At 38.9% G+C, this 25,306-nt stretch overlaps 1 protein-coding gene across 1 annotated transcript in view; it reads right to left on the bottom strand.

Moving 5' to 3' along the window:
• The window catches only part of LOC108677079 (phosphatidylinositol 3-kinase regulatory subunit alpha), a 130,873-nt gene that overhangs the window by 31,976 nt on the left and 73,591 nt on the right, over nucleotides 1-25,306 (bottom strand). Inside the window, exon 5 of the mRNA XM_018165230.2 lies at nucleotides 15,930-15,977. Within this exon, the coding sequence (XP_018020719.1) occupies nucleotides 15,930-15,977 (48 nt within the window). The remainder of the gene's footprint in view (nucleotides 1-15,929; nucleotides 15,978-25,306) is intronic.

The raw sequence follows: 25,306 nt of genomic DNA, 5'->3' as shown, positions 1-25,306 counted from the left end.
AATGTTTCGATGGGCAGGTGAAATCAATCAGTAGACGTCAATATCAGTGTAGGTGCGTGCCAGTGAGTCAGAATAATTAGAAAATTAGTGAGCAACGTGAAATTGAAGGTCGTCGAGCTGCAACTTATAGGACCTTGAACTTCGAATAAACGTAAAAACAGTTCTAATTTAAAAAGTCACAAGATGAGTACAAAAATGCAGGGTATACAAACAAAAACAGCAAGATGAGACTCAAATAATCACGTATTATCAAAACAATATGTTACAATTAAGGAGAAATGTTGCTTGAACGAAAGGGAAGCTAAACAGCGCGAGGTACAATTTATTAAAACTATTTATTAAAAAATTAAATGGATACCAATGGATCAAATATTCAAGACTATTATCTGAAGGAAAGTCTAAGATCAGAAAGATGTAAACATGTACATATATATAAAAATATGTATAGATTTGTAAATATTGAATGCCAAGTCGAGCAAATGAACGTCACATCGGAGGTCACTAGCTGTGTTTTGTCTACAACCTCAGGCATTTCAAACAACAAAATCATCCTAGATCAACATGAGCTCAAAGCACGGTACCACGATCGGGTAAGAGCGGTTTAGATTGGTGAGGGTAACTCAAAAAAAAAAAAAAATTACCATTTCCTTTCAAACAACATTTCGGAATTTTTTTTAATTACTGGCGAACCAGCGATGTCAGCAATTTAATGACATTATTACAATCCCTTTAAAGCACTATTTACTCGATGCGGTGGTTGGTGGTTGATCTAGATTTTTCTATACAATTCGTCGTGGCCGTGAAGATATAAATAATATGACAGCCCTGACAGACAATCTCAGAACTGAGGATAAGTCCAACTAATTTATTGGCTGAGTATGTCACCAGCGCTGCCAATTGTGCGGTAGCTGAAGAAAAATTATAGGGATGAGCAGACCAGGGGCCATACTTTCAAAATTCGCTAAGTGAACGTAAGTACTTACGCTCTATTTTCTTGTCTATGATTGGTGGATTTTGCTTGAAAGGCCGTCAATGATTGGCTGATGAACTTGCGATCTCTCAACTTTTTTTGAAAGTATAGGCCCAGGCGGCAATACATACCAACCTACAAGCTATACGTACAGTCCTAACAATCTTTCTTCGTGTTTTCCTAATTTAATTATAGACAAGCAGCTGTCCCCAGTAGAAAATATGTAAAACAAACAAATGACAGAAGGACATGGAAAATTTTAACAGTTTTTTGACGAACAATGTAATCAAATGTAGTAATCAAACTTTTCAAATCAAACAAAACAAAGTAATCAAACTTTTTCCTCAGCGAACAAAGTAATCAAATGACATCTCACATCTAAGAAGCAGCACTAAAATCAGTGGCACTTCGGGGTACGAGGGAGCCAGCATATAGATGAGATGTCTTCGGCAAACACAATTTCCAACAGTTTCTATTATAAACGAGAGCTCAACAGTAACTGTAGCTATATGCACCGGTTGCGCCCTCTAACATTTGCAGAGCCGCCTACATCAACCACCGTCTTATCTAGTTTATAAACTGCATACAATACAGCCAATCGAGAAATTCGAAGGGTTATCGCTAACATCGCAGGAACTGGGTTGGATAAATAAAACAAAAATTAAATATACTTTCAGGGTTGCATGGGCTGAATACTTACAATGCTATTTCATACGATATGTGGTCATATGTGTGTGTAGCTACTAAACTACGCATGAACACTCAACTAGGTATAAACTACGCTACTCCTGAATGATGGTCGACGTTCCTTCAACGCTACACCAAGCTAATTTATAGACCAAGAACGCTGCGCATATTTTTGCTCTGAAGTGGAAGAGGACGCGGACCTTGAGAGTGAAGGGTTAGAGGGCACGCTGTATACTGCATGAGTGCGAAGGCGAGGCACTGTTTGGCAAATCAGCCAGCACTGCGATGAAAGGATTAGGTGCGTATCAGCGGTGGCAGAGCCCATGTTTCCTTAGCCTTGAAACTAGCATACCAACACCCATAAATTTTTTCACTCAGCGCGGGATCCGCTAAAAAACATACCGCTAGTTCGCTTTGCGTGTTTAAATTGCAATGTGGTCTGAATAAGCGACACTTTTTCGGTGTTCTTATCAACATTGACAAGATGACGGCGGAGTAATATTATAAGGGTTTTTGAGAATATTTCTAAATGCATCATTTAATAATAGCTAATATGCAAGATGAGATGTGTTATAAAGCAAATAAAACTAATGTTATATGAGAATATCAAAAAGCCTTTAAATCATCGATGGTTTTCAATTTTCTAATCTCAGTAAAAACTTGTACATCCACTTCAAGCAAGAACACTCGATGTTGAAATTGTTATCCTAGGGCGTTTCCGTGGGGAGAACTATAGGTCATTTGAATTGTATGGGTGATCTATAAAAAAATTTGATACGGTACGGACACATGCACTTCCTATACAATAAGTGCTAGTCTTTAGCCATGATATATGCTTATTTGTTAAATGTACACAAGAAACTAAACAAAGAAACAAAACAAGTGGACGAAATAACACAAAACACTGAATTTTTTAACAAATCTACAAAGTTTTGTGCTTCCAAGCGACTTTGGAACAGGTTCTTGGCAGGGCTGCGACCTTTTGTACGCGAGGTAATAAAACATGAGTAGTTCTCCGGTACTATAGAAGATGCTAGGAGTGGTGGCTATTCATATTTGTAGTCAGTTTATATAAAACTATATCTTAGGTTAACCTGGCGTTGTTGGGGGATAGATAACTAGTATAACCCTATCTTAATAATTGATTTTATTAAAAGAAATAAAATATTCCTGAGATTGGAGAATCCACAAGCCAGCTATCCCGAATCCTGAGTCATATTTTCAAGACGAATATTAATAAAAATGCGCCAAAATTCATCTCAACTATAGAATTCCCATCCAATTCCCACTATAAAATTTTATACTAAGTCGAATTCTAATTTATATTTTCATCCCTCATTTCTGATAATAAAAAAAATCTACAAATAAGAAGTAAAAAATCTACCAACCCTTTCCCCTTCCAGTTTTGCAGTGCTTCATGATTACAAATGAAAAATTACAGATCCAGGAAATTTACAGTTAAAACTAAATTAAGAGTTAGAAGACCTATTACTCGTACTTACGGTTTCAGGTTTAAAACACACAAACTATAACAAATATATAATAGATGTATCTTTTCAATGAAATTAATGGCGGACAAACTCTCGAAATAAAAATAAAAATGCGAATAAAAACGTCCGAACAAACCCTAGCAAATTCTGTAAAAATTCAGCAAAATATGTGAAGGCTATTAGGATAAGCGTTGCGATGCTGTATGTTCAACATTAGGCCGCATAAGAATTGTTAAACATACATTAGGCCGCATAAGAAACTGCAGTAAAACTCGTGAAAAAAACGACGTTCACTTCCTAGAGGCAGACGTCGAGTTGACGCTGAGCATATTTAACTCGTGCAGAATTATAGTTCAGTCTGGTTTTGAAAAACTTACTCAATGATATTATTACATCAAATTTTTGTTGTTAGGGATGATACATTCGTCGCGATACATGGAAAATCGTAGTAAGCATGACAGTGCACAGTCAACTTCTGACACAGATATGGATTATTTTAAAATAGTGATATATCATCGAATATAACCAGGACTTTTTGACAATAAACGAGGCATTAAAAGTAGGGACAGGTGGAGCTCAATAAAGCACAGATCCAACATCAAATAGCGTATACGGATTTCGCCTGACAATCCTAAAAGCTTGGCAATCGACGAAATTCCGCGACGTGTAAACAACAACCCGAAAGACCAGTACAATATATTCGCACCTTGAGACATGTGCTACGAACTGGTGGCCTCTCCAATAAACTGAGACAAAACACAATTCGCAAGAACAAATTACACTGCTTGAATATCAGGTTATTGCAAATAGCGCCAGCAGCAGATCAGCTGCGCTATTGCATGCCAATATATATGTAAACTAACCAACAAAAGAAAGCGAAATGACTGGCAAACCAAAGTCGGCGGTCCATTGGATACTTAGAATCGAATATCTATACAGGAAGTTAGACGAGGCACATAAAATCATAAATAGCGGAATGCGGGGGCTCAAATAATGAAAAATTGCTCTTGTGTTTCATTACCTATTCATATTATTTGTGAATATGACGAGGGAAATGGGAATTCAGTCATGCAATACTATCGATCATATTGGAGAGCGCGCCAAGCACAAATTTCCTTGAAAATATATATCGCGATACGAGCTCTGTGTAATAACGAGACGTACGGTGAAAACTCTGTAAAAATATCGTTGATCCAGAGCCAGCAAGATGCTTGTTATCCTTATCAGCGAGTTATGACACTGGAACCCAAGTCATGATTCCAACATGGAAAAGATGGAAATAAAATTATTGGAACTATCCCGCAATTTGAGCGAAAGTGATAAGAAGAGAACGTAGAACGTTGGGAAGAATTTAAAGGAGAACGTGCTAAAGAAATGATTAACAGACTATATATTCGAAGTTGGAAATACTCAAATGAGAATAAGCTCACAGGAAAATTCATCGTTGATCATGTTCAGAGAAACACAGTTGGACAGAACGGAACCCGCCCAGATTTGTTTCACTTCCAGGAATCGTAAATTCCCAGAATTTGCCGTGGTGCGAAGGCCTGGACTCGTGGAGATATTTGAAATGGGCGGTAAGTTCAATGACGCGCCTCTATTGGCTGTGTTTTTTCTCAAAATAATAATGAAATGAAAATTTCCCGCCTGTAGCTCGAATATTAGATGGCAGAATTGTCTTAGACTATTTGCGAAATGTATAGGGGGGCTCCCATGAATTTCGTCGCAATAGTCGTACAAATAAACGAAGCTCAAAAACCAACCAACAAAAACATATGTTAAATCATCGTTTAAATCATGTAGAACAAAGCGCCCGACCTATCAGGTTTCACTTGGTAACTTCAGCAGAGTATCCAGGTTACTTTGGACCAGTTTTCTCTGAGTGAAAAGACACGTAATGTAACCCGTCCAGTTGTAAGAACACTCACTCCTTATATATAGTGCTACACTCGCGCCGTTATTTCGTTAATATTATTCTCGTGAATGCAATAAGAGTTACTGTAACGCACAAATGGTTAGGTATCCTTATCATATTAAAGCGTTCTTATAATAAGAAATCCCAGGGTAAATTTTGCGTATGCACAAAATTTACTAATTTCTATAGAAGTAAGTACATCGAGCAGTTGGACATCTTTTATTTTTAGGCACATTTCAAATAAAATCGTATGAACCATTATTTAGAATGAAAGAAACTATTATTATTTTTAGATGTGCTCGGTATCAATCTACAACAGGTGCTGGCTAAAGTTTGAAGGCGATACATTATATAACCAGCTCACACAGCAAGGATCGTAAAGGAGCGCTATGATGGACTAGACAAGTGAGATCTGTATGGCTCCAACACCATGGCTTATACGACACTAAAAACATCATTTCAGCAAAGTCAACAACAATGATTCTAAAATAAGAACTTAATATATGCATTTCCCTGCACCGGAAACTCGTTTCTTTTTCAGGGAACTCGTTTCTTTTTCACGAAAAATGTAACAACATATTCGGAAGAATTTTCCAACCAAAGTCCCGAACGTCACACGCGATAAAAATATTGACGCTTGACATACAATCTCATCTCGTCGATCCAATTGGAGTCGCCACCGATCCAATTAAGCCAGGGCCATTACCGGGAAGCAGAGTACTCGAGTTTGAGCGTTGTGCAAGTGAAGTAATTTCAGGACTTTATGATCACTAAATTATATTGTGCACTTGAAAAGTTTATTCAATTCCTCATTCAGCTTGAAGTTTAACCGAATAATTAACATCGCAAGAAGGTCCACGAAAACATAATTTAAAAATACCTGATGCATGCAATTAAGGCTAGTCGTTCGGCTGAGATGTGAAAATTTCGATTATAAGGTACGAGGAGCAAAGGATGTATGCGAGTTTACATGACGATTAAGGATGTGTCACACAAGAAAGGACAAATCCCAACACTTTTCGTGAAATCTTTGCCATATGGCAAGTGAGGCAAGAAATACTATCTTCGCAAGAATAAATTCACGTTGACAGTGAAGGCAGGTAACACGGGAAGCGAGCAAAGGAACCCAGCAACGAACAGACATCTGGCATACGGTCTTGGGAGGAGAGGTGGCATGTAGCACGACTGCCAGGATAAAGCATGGGTCCTAAGGGCAGGGAAGGTGAGGAGGTAGTGGTACGTAGCGTGAGTATAGCAAGTGAAGGCTTGCATCGCGTATCGGATCTGCCTTCTAGAAGGCGACTGCGTTCGTCGTCAACAGCAGACCACGTCGTGCCATCTATACGTCTTTCCACCGTCGGTGATCGAGCGTTCTCAGTTGCAGCGGGCTTCAGTGACATCGCGGTTCCTTCAGTCCCAATGTTTCGTTGCCGCCTAACGACAAAACTAGTTCATAGATCCTTCGAATATTATACATAGTTTATTTTAATTCGCTCATTTCTCTTTTCGCGTCTCGCTTTTTGTTCACCCTTATAATTATTTATAGTTTCCTATGTTTATAACGTTTCCTTGAAGTTTTTTACCAGACATTAAAATAATTTATTCGTATCGTAGAATAATATTAATAATAATAAAAGGCATGGGGTATAAGAACATGAGAGGAGAGGCTTGTAACAAGACTAGTACGAGAAGGCATGGGAGGAGAGGAGGCTTGTAACAAGACTAGCAGGAGGAGGCATGGGGTATAAGGGCATGTGAAGAGGGGAGGCATGTAGCGCGACTAGCAAGAGAAGGCATGAGTATAAGGGCAAGTGAAGAGGGGAGGCACATAAATCGTCAAGCAAGAGAAGATCGAGGGTATGAGAAAAGAGAAGAGTTTTGGCGCCAGTCATGTACACAGATCTTAATTGAAGCTGAGTGACCTCGATGTGGAGCCAGCTGCGTAAGAGCGGACTCAGGTGTGCATGAGAGAGACAAGGCCGAGCGCCGTATCCCAAGGCTATGCATACTCAAGTGCTAACGGCTTTACCATGATAACCTACTCCACTCATCATGCTCCACTTCAAAACAATAAAAACACATCACACCAGGAAGAGCATGACATTTGTTTAAATAGGTTCTACAACATCTGTTAGCTGTTGTCTGGAATAATATTTGTCGTCGTGTTTCAGATATAACAATCAAATCAACTAGGTTAGGCTAACACACCAAGTCAAGAAGCGTACGTCAAGAATTACTAAGCGTTTGCTGCATGGATAACTTCAATTCGAAAAACTGAGCGTGAAATCGAAAACTAATGAAATAAAATATTGCTGGCGACAGAGACAAATTCGCATTAAAATTTCAGAGAGCCTGATTGAATAGCGCGAATAGTTTGAGGAAATACCTAGCACACTTAAAGAGGCATGTTGAATTTTTTACAAAATCAAAAATTGGACGGTGAATAAAGTGACCGAACCAACCGCAGGAGCGATTTACTGCGGGGTAGACGCGTGGTCAATTTGTGGTCAGTGGTTGTGACCAGAGTGGCTTCGGTGCTGGTCTACGAGCTTCTAAATCTTACGAGATCCTTTGTTCTGAACCAGCACGCAATTATTCGAATTTACGAGCACACCACAGTATAGCGTAGCGGCATGCTCACAATTGATTTGGAAGAGGCAGGATAAAATGTAAATCATCAAGGCACTAAAACGACACATAACGATGACCAGATCATTCATGCAGTTTGCTGGTGGTAGCACCCATAACTGATTGGCTTGTAACGGTATTTTGCATAATTTATAGATTGTTACCTGATATAGAATGTTTAATTCAGAACTGAATAAGCATTCCTTGATACAGGAGAGGGTATACTTTGCAGGCACTTGCGACAAAAAAAAGGGTTATGTGATGACGCAAAAACTAACACATGAATGATGGAAAGAATAAGAATCACAAATATAAACATAATCTCAATACTTGAAGCTAATGCACGGCTAGAACGTGACTGTATGCAGTGCTCATGGCTCACACTCACGGAAGAACAGAGGTACTTCGGCTAGGCACTGCAAGGCCAGACTGCAACAGATGTGGCAGCTGCAGAAACTAGGAAGCTTTTCTTGCTTCTAGTCGTGAATATCAATCAGCCAAGATTCCGGAAGCAATCACAGTGCAAGAAGTGTTAAAGGAAAAGGATAATAAATTTCAAGTTAAAAATACACGAGAGCAACGAATTTCAAATTCTATTTGCTAAAAACTAAACTTAGTACTAGTTAAATATTTAAAATAGAAATCCGACGTGGTAAATAGCGCGTTAATTCACAGAATTTTTATTATAGGACTGGATGACGTGTTGGAGTGTAAAATCTCTGAGCCAAATATTCAGACGAAATAAAAAGTAGACAGTTTTATTTTATCTAATTCGAGCAGGTATTCTAGATTCAGCTAGCAGCAAGGAAAAAAATTTAATCGGAGTTAATGGATCTTATGTCAGCACATGCGTGAAGGATGTGGAAAACCGATATTTTATTTCTAGGCTTAATTAAGTTCGTTCCGGCTACTTCAACTCTTACTTGTGTCATATATACAAAGCAGACGAGGTATGATGGCCCAATAGAAAAACAGGAAAATACCGATGCTGAATCTTTTCTCAATCATTAATTTTGATATTGCCAACGTGCGGTACCTGGAGAAAACTCCATCGGGAAGAGCGATCACAAGCTGAAGTAGAACATGACAAGTTGGCTCAATGACGAGGACAGCAGGACAGTACGCAGATCGAAGTAGTTGGTCTCATGGCTGATCAACTTGTTTAGGGGCAAAAAACCAAAATTAAATTAAGTAAGGCAAATGAACATGAACGAAAGGCGACTATCTAAATCCTAGTAAATACGAACAGCGTTCACAAAACCATAAACTTCAGCCGCTTATGAAGGTCTCTTAGTCTCGATAAGATCATAGCAATGTCCGTGTCGGTCAAGTATATTCTTGTATAGCGGCACGAGCCACGCACCATGCGCGTCTGGTGCCACGCATGCGGGCTACCGCTTGGCGCCACACAAAAATAGCCAAGCAAGGAGCCACGTCGAAGTGAATGCACGACAGCTGCTTGGTGGTGATGTCAGGATACTCTTTAAAAATGCAGCTCCACATCCTCAATTTACATGCAGGCGACTGGCAGCGAGGAAGTATGGAGACTCCTGGAAGCTTATTTTTGGAAGGTATCAATGATTCCAGAAGCTTATAGTTAGCTGTTGTGCAAGAAAAAATGTTGCCTAGAAAAATCATGTGAGTATATTCGAATTGAACATCAAAATATCCAGGAATAGCATTGGCTACCAAGATAAAACCGTTAAGAAGTTCTACGCAATATACTGGACACTGATTCGAGAAACGGAGACAGTGCAATTGACTCATTGAGATCTTATGCCGCTAGTACAAGTTTAACAAAGCTATACACCACCTGATCGTTAGGCTAACAAATATGCGCTTGAAAGTTGCCGTAGTTTCAATCAAGAAACAAGCATGCGCGACGGGGGTTGACGTGAAAAATCCTAAAATTCTTGCATCTCAGATTTTTCTGATACAACTGAAATCACGATAGTTGAAATGCACATAACGATATTGAAAATAAACAGACACACCTCATAAATGTTATTTTGCATGTATAATCAATGTAATTCTTTTATATTATTTGGCAACATCGCCAGACGGCGGGCGATGAGAATTGCCGATGGTCCCGTAATGAGACAGGAACGTAGATTCCAGCCTGGTCTGTTATACCTTTGGCTTTGTGATGTCTTCTCCTAGATCTCAAATAAAAACTGAGTTCGCTGTAAAGGTGCATACCGCGCGCCATTCATCGCCGCACTTCAGTTTTGCAGTGAAGCAGAGAAACTTTGAAAAACCCGTCTTGCTGTTCGGTGTTCATAAATGAAGTCTTTCTATCGATTGCCGTTCATAAAAACGTATCCGTATTTGAAGAAATCCGTCTTGCGGTTCGGTGTTCATAAATGAAGTCTTTCTGTCGATTGCCGTTCATAAAAACGTATCCGTATTTGAAGAAATCCGTCTTGCTGTTCGGTGTTCATAAATACAGTCTTTCTGTTGATTGCCGTTTATAAAAACGTATCCGTATTTACTTGATACGAACGATGAAGACACGATATGCCAAGCTCAACAATGGATGCCAAGCTCAACAGACATTGCGCGATCATAACTAATAATATTTGACAGCCGCCAGATCACAGTCATCACAAAAATAACGTTCGACAAATGGCGTATCGACGATTACAGTGTCAAACGCTCGCCATCAATTGACCATCATTGGAAGAAGAAGCATTCGAAGGCCTGAGTTTCACCGACACATTCATGGCTTGGAGCAGCCGCTGCTTGAGACCTGCATCAATGAAGCCCATATTCAGGAATATTCATGCATACTTATGACCTTTCATATTTAGATCTTTGTCAGCCAACGGGATTTTTCTCGCCCTTCTTGGAGAAGAAGTAATATTATTTACTTTACAGTATCTGCATTGAAGGTGCCGTCATGAATAAATACTTTTTATGCATTAGCGAATTAATTTCTAATAAGCGACTAGAATGTAAATTACTCAATGAAATGAGTTGAAGTAACGTGAGAAATGTTATTTTTCAACACCCAGCACTCGATGTTCCAAGGATTGGCGAGACTTAGAAACAAAAAGCAGCCGTGTGTGCAGGCATGCCGCAGAGCGCGTTGTCTTCAACGACAAGGGGAGCAATAAATTATGGCGAACACGAAACTCCCCCAAAACATCCACGAATTTCGGCGCGAAGTCGCCCAAAATGGCCTTCAGGTATACGTAAAAACTCCATGAACAGAAATATGGAAATCGTCTCTGCGGCAACGAAGTGCTACAGCGTTTTGTGGCTTACGATACAGACGACGCTCCGTGAACAGCTAGCGTGGTCAACCATTGTCGCTAATAACGATTTCTAACTAAGTTTTAAACAAGAGGATTTGCAAAATTCTTGCGTTGCATTCTTGCAAAATTCACGTTGCATTCTTGCAAAATTCACGTTGCATTCTTGAAAATCTTGAAAATGTCAGGTTGCAACAGTCACGCATCCAAGCCCAAGAGCCCGCGATATTTATTTCTTTCTGTTGGAACTTGAAACTTAATAACCATATATTGTTAATAGATCAATAAATACGCCTATACCGGATATTAATACGACTATTGCCGGTAATAATCTTCATGGCGATCAATAAGATTAGAACAAGCGAGCAGCTTGTGACCCAATTGAAACATTGATATGCCTACAAATAGCGACAATTTGTAAAAACAAACATTTTAGGGAACTAATACGAAACAGTGTTAACTAGAAACAAAATTGTCCTAAATAATCTAACAAAATACATGTTGAATATAGCGCCCCCAAAAAATATAGTTTAAACGAAAACGTATAGTGATCATGCGGAAATAAATGAGAGAATATATGCGGGATGCGGAAATGTGAGATCGTCATAACATGGCTAGACCTACCGATAAAGGTTCAACGGAAATTTTGTCAAATCTTAACATATGTTCAGGGCACGACTATTTATCAATTTAGCTTGCTAATATTATAAGTAACTAATGAAATTATTTTTTTTTCTCCAAATTTCGTGATAATTGTTGTTATTGATAACAAATTTTAGCCCCATAATGGTCACTCCGCGGAGAGAGAATATCAGTCACATTTTACTCTAAAAATTTCTGTGAAAAATTCAACAAACAATCTAAATTTTATAAGAAATTAATAAGAAAGCTCATGTCAAGATGTTAAGATGTAATTAATAAAAATTGTGCCAATTATGAAGACGAATTTAATATATTTTTATAGTATCTACATTATTTTAAATAAAAAAGGGTCGAACTTCTGATACAACTTAATATAAAGCTCAATTATAAAAAAGGAAGTTACAAAACTTCATTCATATCAAGTTAATTCTAGCATTAGAATAGGCGGTACTGTTGGATGAGTCAATATTTAAAGAAAAAAAAACGGGATGTGAATATCTTGTAAAAATATCAAACGTGCGTATACTTTGACAGCTTAGACTATGGAGATAAGTACAGGTGTTGCAATAGGATGTTACCGCAGCATTAGCGGGCATACAGATGAAGCACTAACAACGTCGAATTTCAAAAGAGAAAATTGAAGGTGGGGGAACACATAAAAACCTGATGCTGACTCGGCGATGAATTGATTTAAGGTAACGCCAATAAAGCTTGCAACACAGCGTGTAATTACAAATAGGGTCCACGACACGGTCAAGGCATGACACGGAAAAAAACTGGAACAAATGCCTGGATGTCGAGGTGGCAGGAGCAGGAAGCGATCAGAGGAGACGATATTTCTAGCAGCGCGCGAGGTTCCGTTGAATTCAACGTTAGCTGATGACGCGCGTCAAATCATGCCACACGTACACGTTCTATGGCCGGAACTGCTAATAAGTTCTTGGATCTTCTTGTTAGCGAATGAATGATGAGCATAATAACGATTAAAATGGATTTTTCATAATTTTCTACCCGCGTAATTTTCTAATTGTAATTTCCATCCAGAAACTGTCGCAATTTTAGCTCTTTTTCGTACTGCGACCAATCTTTCCTACTAATCTAGTACTACTGTTTTAGTTTGGAATGCGATCATGCATTATGATAGCCAACACATAAAACGTTGAAATAACTCATTTCGAAATTTTTATGTAAATAAATGTTATACAACGTCCTTTATGTGCTCCATCGGATCGTATAATTTTTCTGGAATCAATTCAGAACTTGTATATTTGTCTTATGAGATACCTGCACTAAATAAACAATCGTTTTCCTGCCCGAGTTTTCAGAAGATTACACAACGGTGCTGGGAATCTTTGTTTGGAACGAAGTTTGAGGACAATTAATAAATTACTTTAGTTATGAATTCCAGTAAGGCACGGGTGTTGAGATGGCTAGGAATGTGAGATCAAGAGCTGTAATGTACGGGACGGGAGTGATCGAAGCCGCGGGCGCGAGTTTGTTTACATCGGACGGCGCCTGAGGAATGCCAAAGCCGGTGATGAGGGATGTGTCGTCTACTAAGGCTAACTGTAGGCGGCAATGTGATTAGGAGCGTCAAAAAAAAAAACGTGAATTTGCGTGAGGGATACTTAGAGGCTACCTTTCAAGGTCTGAGGTTCCGATAGACGTAGTGACTACCAAAGCCGTGAGACGGCGGCCTCTCCCATTTCCGAACAATAACGGCCACGTACTCGGAGTCATCGATGCAACTACGACACCGGCATAATAACGCCTACAATTTACAAGTGATGACGACGAATTTGTTACATTCAAGTCTGCAAAGATCAACGCATCGGCCGCGACTAAATTATTAAGGTAACGTCAAGCCTATACGGTTCGGACCAAATGCAGCGATACGGCAACGAGCCGGTGGCAACGTCAGCAATGTGGAAGCTTTCACAGCCGATCCAAAGTGCGGCCGTCAACAATTTTACGGTTATACGGGAAACATGAGACATCGAAGAGGCGAGACGAGACTACGCACATATAGCCAAGCAGAGCTATTTCGACATACGGTCGCGGTAAGGCTACATGGAACAATGCGACCGTCTTTACGGCAGAGGACGTTTGTGATCGGTACGGTATCAGCATACCAACCGTACCACTACACGGTATCGGAATACTGACCAACGTTTCTGGTAAAGTAGGAACGATCAAATAAGGAATGTAGACAAAACTCATTCAAACTCATTGCTTAAACATTAAGAGTGATATTCTAAAGGATTAATGTGAAATCGGAAAGCTTTTTAGGTATCCATGTATTTTGTAATTTTATAACAATGATTTTGTTCGCTTTAGCATGAGCCTCGTGCCCAGTTTAATTGTAAAAATGTTTCATTTTAAACCTCGTTGAGGCGATCACTTTCTAGCCTAGTCCGGCCAGCTATTCTACTAAATTGATCGATTAAATGCACGCAAAGTGCTGAGGAGGAATTTTGAATATAATGCAAGATAATAAATGATTAACAGAACAAGAGTCATACACTTAATTGGGATAGAAAAAAGGCTTTGAGCTGGAAGAAGTGAACATGGAGGACATGGAGGATATATTGAGAAGGATATACGGAGGATATAGAAGACACGGAGGATATATTGAGAAGGATATAAAGAGGATATAGAAGACCTGGAGGATACATAGAAGGATATATTGAGAAGAACATAGACGACCTGGCGACAAGCGGCCAGCCGTGAAGGCCACACGACACGACCCACTGATCGAGGCGCCCTCAACACCCATGTCGTTAGATCCAGTCTCTTGATAAACTTTGAACCAAACTTTGGCAAATTCACACAATAAACTCACCAAGTAAATCTTGCTCGCCCGTATTTCATACATCGCGCACTCTCCGTACAATCTCTACAGTCAAAGACACGCACTCGCTACTTGTAGGTAATAGAACTTTTGAAGGGAAGTGAAGCCGAGTTCGCTATCGTATCAACATGAGAGAAACTGTAATGAAGCGGATTAAATCGATAAACAAATTATTGAAGCTGATTAAACCGAAGAGCTGATTAAGAATGCCTGCGAGCGCGCAGAAGTGCGCTCAACTAAAGACTACAAAATGAAAAATTTTTTCAAATTATATTATAAACACAATTACTATCAAACATAATACAAGAAAATGGCTCCGATCAGCTGTGTCAGTTATACAGGATTCACTATGAATACTAAGGGCAGATAGCCATGCATTGCATCTTTTTCCTGGATCACCAATGTCATTAATTAACACTGATTAAGAAACAATATTGAAGAAGGCAGTAAGACGATATTATGAAGACTTATATGGCTGTGCTGCTTTCAGATGTCAAGTTACGCATGCTTCAAGCCCGATAAATGTGCAGGGCGCTCCCCTTTGGCTATGGCAACGAAACATTAACAAGTTTATTATTGAAAAAGAATGCCGAAGCCGTAGCAGTGGTTCTCCTTGGCATAGGTCATGAGAAGGACTAAAATAATTTGAAACCTTGTGGCAAGCGAGCAGTGAACTTCCACAGGGAGTTGGTTATACAGCGACAGCGAAGACCTGTGCAGCACGTTTATATGCTTCAAAAGATTAGGTACAAGAAACACTTTGCAACTTCCATACGATAAGTCCACTTAAATATGCTAAAACACAGTTCAAAACTCAATAGGAACATTTAAAAATACATCGGAAGCCTTGAGCCGCCATGGAGTAGAAATGTATTGAAGGTTGTGACAGGGAACAACAAAAAGCTTGCCCTTGGGGCGCAAAAAAGACGAGAATGTGTTCCTCATTGTTAAAGACCATTCAAAATTAATTAATAATAAGAACACATAAAAACCTAGGATTAGCAGCAAGCGATATAGTTACTAGTGATCATCGAATAACACTTATGAAACAATAGAATATGAAAGTTTCTAGCTTTGGATAAAGCAACCACGCACATTTAAAAATAAATCTGGACTTTAATTGGATGTCTAAACTTGTTTTCGACTACAATTCAAAAGCTGCTAACATTATAATTTTTGGCGGTTCAACAGCGGTTATTAATTTGTATTATACTACAGCGTAAAGTTAAAGCTATGAGTTTACACGTACACCACACATGCATTCTCAACATAAAATTTTGCAAGCAGGAAATTCCGCTTGCATCTAATCGCTCAGAATTTATCATTGGTATTACTATGGCCTCTTAAAAAAGGTAGTAGCTCGGAAAAAAATCATTTTCTGAAATCAGGCGTCGGGAAAATTTCTAAAGGTTTTCTCGAATGATGATATAATCATGATATCCCTAAAAATAATTATTGAAATATTTATAATTATATAATAAGCGCAACTCACCCATGCACTGGACGCCAACGTGGCCACTGCCGTAGATGTAGTCGTCACCTGAACAAAGAAAAATTATACTTATAGTTACAAAAGTACACTCAACGTTAAGATTAATGAGCCTAATGTCTTAATGCATCTCTATTCGAATGCTATCTGCTTACAAGGGCGCATGACAAATGCATCCATACTGAAACTATGTAAATTCTGATTTTATTTTTAAACTAGAACCAAATTTTGGTATAATTATTTAAATAAACACATCACTTTATTACTTTACCAAGCTAACGAGCATGAATCATGCTACCAACCCGAACATCATGCCAGCGCGAGCGTGAATTTTTCACATATAAACTATCAACTTATGACTTGTTAACATATCAATAGAGTGGCTCCAACGCTAATTATGATAACATAAAGCTCTGAGTGTAACTCACCAGTGAGTGATGCCCTGAGCTACATGACAACAGTAGTCATTGATGGAGGTGATTTAGGGTTGAAGTGGGCATCATAGTTGTCACGCTTATTTTTTTGTGTTGACGTACGAAGTAAGCGCTGATATAGTACACTTAAAGAAAAATAAACTTGCCGAGTTCGTTTAATATAGATATGTATATACGAGTATATACCGGTAAAAACATCATTACCAGCGATCTCAGTGAACTTGGTGCAGACAAATAATTCGGAGTATCCAATGACGTCAATGATATTTGATCAGGTGTGTTAAAAAATAAAATGTTAGAAATATTTATGTCCAAGCGTGGTCACGTAGCTGATGAGCCATCATGGTTGAGTCATCGTTTCAACAAAAAGTCATCTCGAAATAAGACATGTAACGGTAGATAAGGGCGACATGCGGTAGACTCTCAGACTAGAGATATCACGAGTTGAATAAAGTAGACCAAGAGTAGATAAGCCGAGCTCTTGTATCCATGCAAAGGGAGGGAACTGTATGAGGGTTCATAAGACAAACTGGTATAAGCCAGTTGCTCGCAAGTGAGTTGGAGGAGATACAAACGTCACATTCTTTTCGAAGTTAAGGAGATAGCGGTGCGGTCTCCATGCAAGTATCTACAAAAAAGACTGCAGCATAGTCGACTTCCCAAAAGCATCTTAGTGAATCTCTCCGAGCGAATGATAGAAAGCTACAGGGCGTTGGGGAGAAACGCTGGGACAACTTCCAAATGCGTATAAGGTTTGAAATAAAACCGGCATGTTTACGAGTAAAATTTTAATCATACTAAGCAAAGCAAAAGGAACGAGATGGGGACATTCAGTGATGCTCAAATTATTTACTGAACATGCGTGTGTCAAGAAAAAAGGCAAGTAATACTGTTACACTAGTTTATTGATAGTAAAAAGACGATATAATTGGAAAACATTTCAAGCTCTGAATATTTTATTGATGACAAAAAAACATTACGATGTCTTTAAATAGATGATTTAAGGTGTTCATAAGTATGGTCCATGATATTATATTTAAAAAAAATGAGTGCACTGAGTATCTTGAAGTATATGATGCACGTACTACAACATAGAATCTATATGTACTTTTTTGTTGGAAACTATCATAAAGAATAAAAACAACCGTACAGGCTCATTAAGGCGTGAAATGAGAAACATATTGCCCAACTTGCCCTGCTAATATGTGGTCGTCGGATAACCAATACTCGGCACAATCATGTGACACCTAAAGAGCCCCAGTACACTCGTTTATCACTCACCGATACAATTCTTTGGAGAACGACATATTAGCTTACGCGCCACGAGGGCTACTTTCTTGCTTATTATAAAGCACCAACACTTGTGAACAGCACCGACGCTCATGACTGAATGATGGGAAATCCTGCGAATACCCAACGTGATATGATATCGCCATCTACTCGAGGAAAAGGCCTTCTTATTTAAGGACTGGCAGAACATAAGAAACTCAATGCCTCTTGGACAATTCATTCTTGAGATTTAATTAACCAATTAAAGGTTATTACTTTCGTCTTATTTGATAAACACATTTAGAATTTTTCACGTCAAAAAGCAACCACGATAAAAAATATTTTATTTCCAGTCATTAAAAATAGACATGTTTGGGAACCCGACTAAAAACTCAGTTAATTCAAACCCTAATTCTTCATTAAATTATCGTGATATTCACTATAGTACGACCAGAACCAAGGAGCTAGTAGGACTATGTTGGTGCTTCGCATGCACGGCACGAAACCGTTCACAGGAGGAAGGTCCACTAGCTTGAGATTGTCTCGCTAAATGTCATGGTTTAATTGCCACACTACATCCCGGCCTTCGTATTCTCCGTTCCTCCACACTTCATGCAAATCGTTGGCCTTGTGGCTATAACAAACGCTCGCGCTGACCACCATCGATACCAAGCGTAGCTCGGATCCAAGAGAGAACTTCTAATATATAGAGGTTCTGGGGCACTTCTATATATTAGAATATATATTTCTAATATCTGGGGCACTTTTTTTCGTGCTTCTTAGTGTATACATGCTGCAGCAACTAAATTTGCTGCACCGAGGAATATGAGAATAACAAAACATCAGCAGAGTGAGCAGCTGTAAGATTTGGCACATATTAGTCATCACAGAGAGCATAAGTAGCACTAACCATCTGTCTCGCACACCATCCTGAACTATAAATCGTATTTTGAGGTAGTTGAACAATAGCATCAATCACAACAACAATTGGAATTGTAAATTAACTCATTTTCTTCGATCAGTTTATTTGAAAGCAGATGCATTGATTTTGTACTTCAAGCATCCTGCATTGAAATTAGCTGCAGATGATGCATAAACAAAAGTCGGCATGAATTAGACTTCAAATTAATTTTCCATTTTGAATTGACTCACAAAGAAAAATAATGTTAAGACGATCATAGGCAGCAGATGAGTTCATCTTAAAACGAAGCGGGCGCGAGACTGAAAACAACGCAAGTCGTCGTCTGACAAGCAGACGTCACCAGTAACTTGATATAGGCGGATTAGTGTCAGATAGCGCGGTACAAGTCAAGGTCCAAGCGTTAGTTTGAGTAGAGGCAAGAAGTTCGCAGACCTAAACATCTCCATTCGGTATTCAGTTAGACTCTAGTGCATTGGGAACTGCGATAAGAGCTTCGTAGGAAGCGAACTTTTCTCTGCAACACAACTGATTAAAAAGTTCTCATTCAATAGGATATGATCAATACTGATCCTAAACTGTACAGTGTCCCCCAATCGGGGACTTCACTTCAATCGGGTACTTAACTTTTTTACTTCACTCTGGTACTGTAAATTTTTAATATTCATGTGTACTGCTCCTATCAAATAGGACATAAGTACAAACGTCCTCAAAAAAAAAAAGGCCAGCAAGAAAACAATCCAGGGCAACAATGCCAATACCAAAAACTTTACGTAGACATGAATGTTAGCAAAAAGTGATTTCACAACTAATTCTTCAAGTTAGGCATGATTCGTTACCTGGACATATGTTTTGAATTCGGTAGGAGTGGAGAATAAATCTATTTTACTAAGCGCTAATAAAAACTCACAAATCTCAATATAATTGCGCTAAACAAACACAGATCGTTTACCATGGAAGCCAAGACAAGACCCTGAACCGGCCAATCATTCTCATAGAATCATGTTCAGCTATTAGCTCCCTTATCCGTTACTCTTTGATGATCCAAATCAATCTTTCCCCGCCAAACCATCCCAAGAGGCTGCATCGAAGTCGAGCTGGAAGAGGGAAGTCAGGTGATGGTTACTGCAGAGTCATCGTGTGGAAGCAAGGTCAGCACAAACCGAAATCGCTTCTTTACGTCGGAACGATCAGATACCTGGAGTAATGTCTCAAGTGTACCTACCGTATTATATAGGACAGCGGAGGACATACATTGAGCTGTTAGGAGACGAGGGTGCAATCCGATCAAACCGTTCACTTACAACTCCGTTCAGTTCTACCATAATGCATGTCAAGAGCAGCTTCTTGAATGTGGATAACGCGGTTAGATAACGCGGTTACAGTGAAGGCCGAGCAAGAATTATACACATTTGTTGGCCAAATAAATACTGAGAACTGAATGAAACAGGTGTAGTTATTTCTACCTGAGGGCAAGGGGGCCAAAGAGATCGAAGCCATGACATGTTTATACTTATCATTCACACGTGATTTTTTTGCAGGCTGTGCAAATACATTCTCGGGGCAGCGTGTCCGCGTGCTGATATGTCTGCATTTAACCCGTAATTTTGCACGATGTCCAACAATGAAAAATTTAATCATCGCATATTTTGGATAACAGCGTTCTGTGATACGACAAACAAGGATACTGCCATGAAATTATTCTCATGCTACAAGTTTGAAAATAAATGCAATATTATTTGTAATATTATTGCGTTAAAATGAAAGAAATTTCAACTCAAACGCCTCACACAACTTTTGCTACAACAGAATTTTAAATCAAAACCTAGAAGAATATTTAAAACGCTAAATTTAAATGAAAAATAACAACACCAAAGTTTTATCAGGTTGCCACAGTCGTGAACGAGTCCGTAGAATGTATGATGCCTGAATTTATGGTTCACAAGTAAGATAAGAACAAAGGAGGATCGCTTCAACGATGCCTGCTGCATAGCAAAGATTTCTTGCGACCAGCAGACTACAACGCTGTAAGAATGAACAGATGATACTGATAATTTCCTAACAAAAGCCACATTCATTACAGTTAACAGTTACGAACATTGTTTCGTGGAAGCTTATGAAAAGAAGACTCTTTTATGATTAGGAATCGCATGGCTACAGGTCGTGGCTTCAACCAATTTACATTGAAAATATATCGATGGCTTAAATAAAAACATGCTTCGCTTTATCATTATTAAATTCGTTGGCAGTGATATTCGATGGTATAGAGGAATGCAATTGGAAGACCTGGCGTCTGGGGGCAGCCGTTCATGCAGCCAGCTCAACTACTTCTAGAAAAAAAAACGAGCGATTTACGATGAAGTTCTTGCTTTACAGCAAAATGTAAGGAATTTATACGACGCAAGAGGAAAACTTTTACAGCAACGTATGAATGACAAGTTGAGAATACGTCACAACAAACGGCAAGTTTATGGGCACCGAGACAAGGCACTGCCGTGCGTGGTGCACGTAGCCATACAATGGGTCACATTTTACGACTCGCCACGAATATTGTGCTTCAGTCTCTGGCCAACTTCAAATGTGTCATTAGTTGTCGTGGGTTGAACAAAACTCGTCTCAACATTTATATTGTTACACAAAATAAAGCATCTATGAAAGATACAATATCATGGCCGTCATCAGCAAACATCCAGATCGATGGTGACCACATATAATTGTGCAACAGTGCAGGTAATCATGACGATATATTTAAACGAACGCTTTTCACTACGGTGCTAGAGGAGATGTGTTAAACGAACTATTTGGCGCGGGCTATACCTACTACAGATACATCCATCACAAACGAGGGAATTAGTTCATACTATAGGCACTTGTGATCCAATGAGAAGGCTTGATGTTTACAAAAGCGTGGCCCGCCGAATGCCTGGCCGTCAAACCCTCTATTTCCCTCTAAATTGAGAGGGAAAGAGTTGCTACAGGGAGCCTGAATTGGTAAATCTGGGTCGAGCTGAGTAATTATATCGAGTGTGTTCAGAGCTTCTCTGTATACTTGCTTCAGTGCCAGCTCGCACGCAAGGTCATATCATTAACCCATTTTGCTGCATGCTCAAGCTCAATGAGATTTATATCCATTAATTCGAATTAAATCATTACGCAATGTTTACTAACATTAGGCAGTAACACCAACTAACTCGTAACAGTAACATAAAACTTCTCATAAATATATGGGTTGAATTCTGAGCGTGAAACTTGTTATACGACTTTTGGACTAGAAACCCAGGATATCAGAGATAAAGCGAAACATCATTTGTGAGAGGTTATATTCGGTATGTGCGAGAGCACATAAATCAAAGAAATCAATCAACAATCAAAGAAATCAAGGACATATTTACTTTGAATCAAAGAAATCAAGTACTTATTTATTTTGAATCAAAGAACTCAAGCACATATTCACTTTGAATAAAATGAATCAAGGGCATATTTTAACTTGACTTGAATATGATCAACTGATGCAGCACAAATAGCGCATAGTGTTCGTGCCGATGTGCATCCGAATCATTATTACCTCCTTTGGTAAATTGATACTATTTACTTATTAATTAGATCGTAGTACACTTGATATGAAGAGAAGAAACCAAAACAGAGGGTGCTTTTAAAATGGGCCTGCAAAATCCAAATGGCAGTGTCGCGCAGCAGTTTTAACAATTTCAGAAAGTAAAATACTTTCTAACTGTCATTCGCGCTTTTTAAACTGTTATAAAATGGCAATAAACAGAAAAGAGCATAAGAGAGAGGAGGAAGCGCACAACAAGAAGATGCACACGTGCGCACAAGAGATCAGCTTATGGCAGGACAGACAAGGTAAGCATTGACAAGGTCCCACAGCAAGCAGGCAAAGTTTATGTTTTATTCGCCCAAACACGAGAACAAACTTGACTGCATCACTCAGCAGGATAATAAATCTGTGCTTGCAGCACAAGCACCACGCATGCAACTCTATTTGTACATGATACCGACGGATGTTGTGTTTATTGACTTCAAGAGCATATGATGCCCCCAAACATCATCGCCATAAATAAAATCAGTAAACAGTATTAAAGTTCGCGAATGGAATAATTTATGTAATTTAATTTGATTTTTTTTTTAAGTGAGAGCAATGCATGTTTAATCCTGGATGACAGTCGGTCAACTGCAGGAGTAACTAAGGTGTCAACTTAAAATTAGAAAGAATTATCCAAAGCTGAAAGAAGAAACGGCGTTGAAGAACGTTCTGTCAGTACCAGAGAAGCAACTGTGGGTATAGAAGTGCAAATTTACACTCAATAAACAACTGTTCTTCAGAAGAAAAATTTTGATAATATTTGCATAGTTGGAATGTTCATAACTTTACTTATACTCTTCGCCGTGTCAGTCGTTTATCCGTCCTTTCTAGCGCCATATACATGAATCTTAGTAATTATATCCTGGATAGCAAGCACCACCTGCTATCATAAAGCTTATTCTGGTTTAAATGGGCTCAATAATCACTTAGACATACATTCTCTCAATGCGTTCAATCATCAGGGTTAGGAAAATCTATTGCAGAAAATCACTATTATGCAGTGGGCGTATTCATCAAACACACTGCAGTGCGCCATGTGAAGCGCTCAAGACCCCCTATGTTTGGTCACAAGAAATTCGCAGGCATAAAACACAGAGCCTGGATGCAGAACAAGCGAGCAGCTACACCAACAACCCTGGCTAAACAACAGGAGCGCAGCAGGCAGAGTGAGAGGAGGTAGGGCGTATCCTATACTTGAGCACACACACGCTGCATGCATAAGGACTCCCCTGACGTCTATGATTAATTACAACAATTCTAGAAGAGTTACTTTGCCTGTTTGACTGTAAGAGTCACTATGACTTTGACAACTTGAATGACAGTATAATGCATAACCATCTGCGAGAGAGACTGACTATTACCATTTACGATGTAGTAAGAAAAAATATAACTCAGTACTCACTGAAGTGAGTGACACAGAGCGCATTTTCTCGTCGACGAAAACGTGAAGTCAAGGACGGACGGACGGACGGACAGGACGAGCACAATAGGGCATTTTCTCCATATGAATTAGGAAATGCGCTAAAAATACGCAACGTAATTTCTAGTAACTTTAGCCGAATTTTTATTAGAAATATTGTCGAGTATGTCCCGAACAACAATCATCAACTTGATTGTTGCAGCGTTTGCGGTAAGAGAGCTCCCTCTCTTGCGGTGTGTGCGAACGTCAACACATAGCTTAGCAAATGCAACACTGCATACGAATGTGATATGCTGCAGATGCTGAAGCCGGCGAGAGAAAGTGATACTTCTCTATAAGACCCCTGACCTTGTTAAATGCTTCATGGACAAGCTACTTGTTATTAAATTTACTGATACTTTCCGCATCAACTCACAAAAAATACAGAATTTCTTTTGGAGATATTTCGAAAATATCAATCGTTGAAATGAATGAACAAGCGTACAGCAGCACATGATGAGGATCGCGAAGTAATAGTCATGCAGTCGTTATAGATTGAGTTTTTAAAGCGAAACCATCACTTAGGATAATCAAGCGTGTATGAAAATGTAAACCATCTGCAGTGAATGCATTATTCACGCAGGCGCCAATATGCTCGTACTTGCAGTGGCAGAAATTATTTTGTGTTCATTTCTTCATTATTTATCGACTGTCATGGCCTTTATAGTATATATTTTCATAACGGGCGATTACTGCACATAAGTTTGACTCGCCTGATGAATTCTACAGTATTTTAATGAGTATATAACACGTGTCTACGATTTTTCTTCTGTAAACATATTTCAATATTTTACATTCTGCAGCCCCCCTTCATGCGCAGTGCAAGCTAACATAAGATACAGATAAGTTATCTTCACTGTAACTTAGGTCAATCACAGTAATGCAACAGGTGCCATTAAAATTATTCATTCAAAACGGCCGATTCGTTTCAATCGAAGCTCATTTTGTTAGTCTTACCCAGACCAAAATTCTCAGAAACAATTATGCACATTGATTAATAATTGGAATTTAATGCACGCAAGATTTACGGAAAGAGAAAGAAACCTTAACATTCATTGATCATTCGAAGCCCTGAAAAATACTTCAATTTACGGGTTATTTAGCTAACCGTAATCTAATGAAAAGTTGACTTATTATAAACTGCGTTTTACTCTGATATAAAATCTCCGCCATGCCTACGTATTAAAAGGCTGATATGGTCATCTTAGATTTCTCTTTGCTACCTCACCAATAATATTTTTATATTAAATAGATGATGTAGTTTAACAGAACTTGACAAAAGCACTCCACAATGCAGCGAATGATACGATTGAATGATATGAAACACGATTATAAACTCTAAGTTATTTAGGAGGAACGATAATACATGCAGGTAAGCTTCGGGTTACTGCGCGAAACTAACGAGCCGATCAAAGTGTACACATTAACTTGGACGTGTTCTCGAGGTCAAGTTGTAGTGATGTGACAGCGCTTGATGAATATTCCATCAGCACGCTATCAGCAATCAGCGTTTGAAAGCGCTCAAAGTATACCATGAACGTCAATAGCTTATCTTTATAGTCTGTAAATGTAGTACCAATGGCCGAGAGTCAGATTAACTCGCTGAAGGTGTAAATGCTTTACTTAACTAACATCAATTTAGTTCACTTCAGCAACTTTATTTTAGCATTGTTAGCAGAAAGATAATGTAAGTTTAAA

Source organism: Hyalella azteca, unplaced genomic scaffold, assembly GCF_000764305.2.
Source record: "Hyalella azteca isolate HAZT.00-mixed unplaced genomic scaffold, Hazt_2.0.2 contig6769, whole genome shotgun sequence".
In the NCBI taxonomy this organism is placed as follows: domain Eukaryota; kingdom Metazoa; phylum Arthropoda; class Malacostraca; order Amphipoda; family Hyalellidae; genus Hyalella; species Hyalella azteca.
Note: the sequence above shows the minus strand (reverse complement) of the source record. Positions and strands in the feature narration are given on the sequence as shown.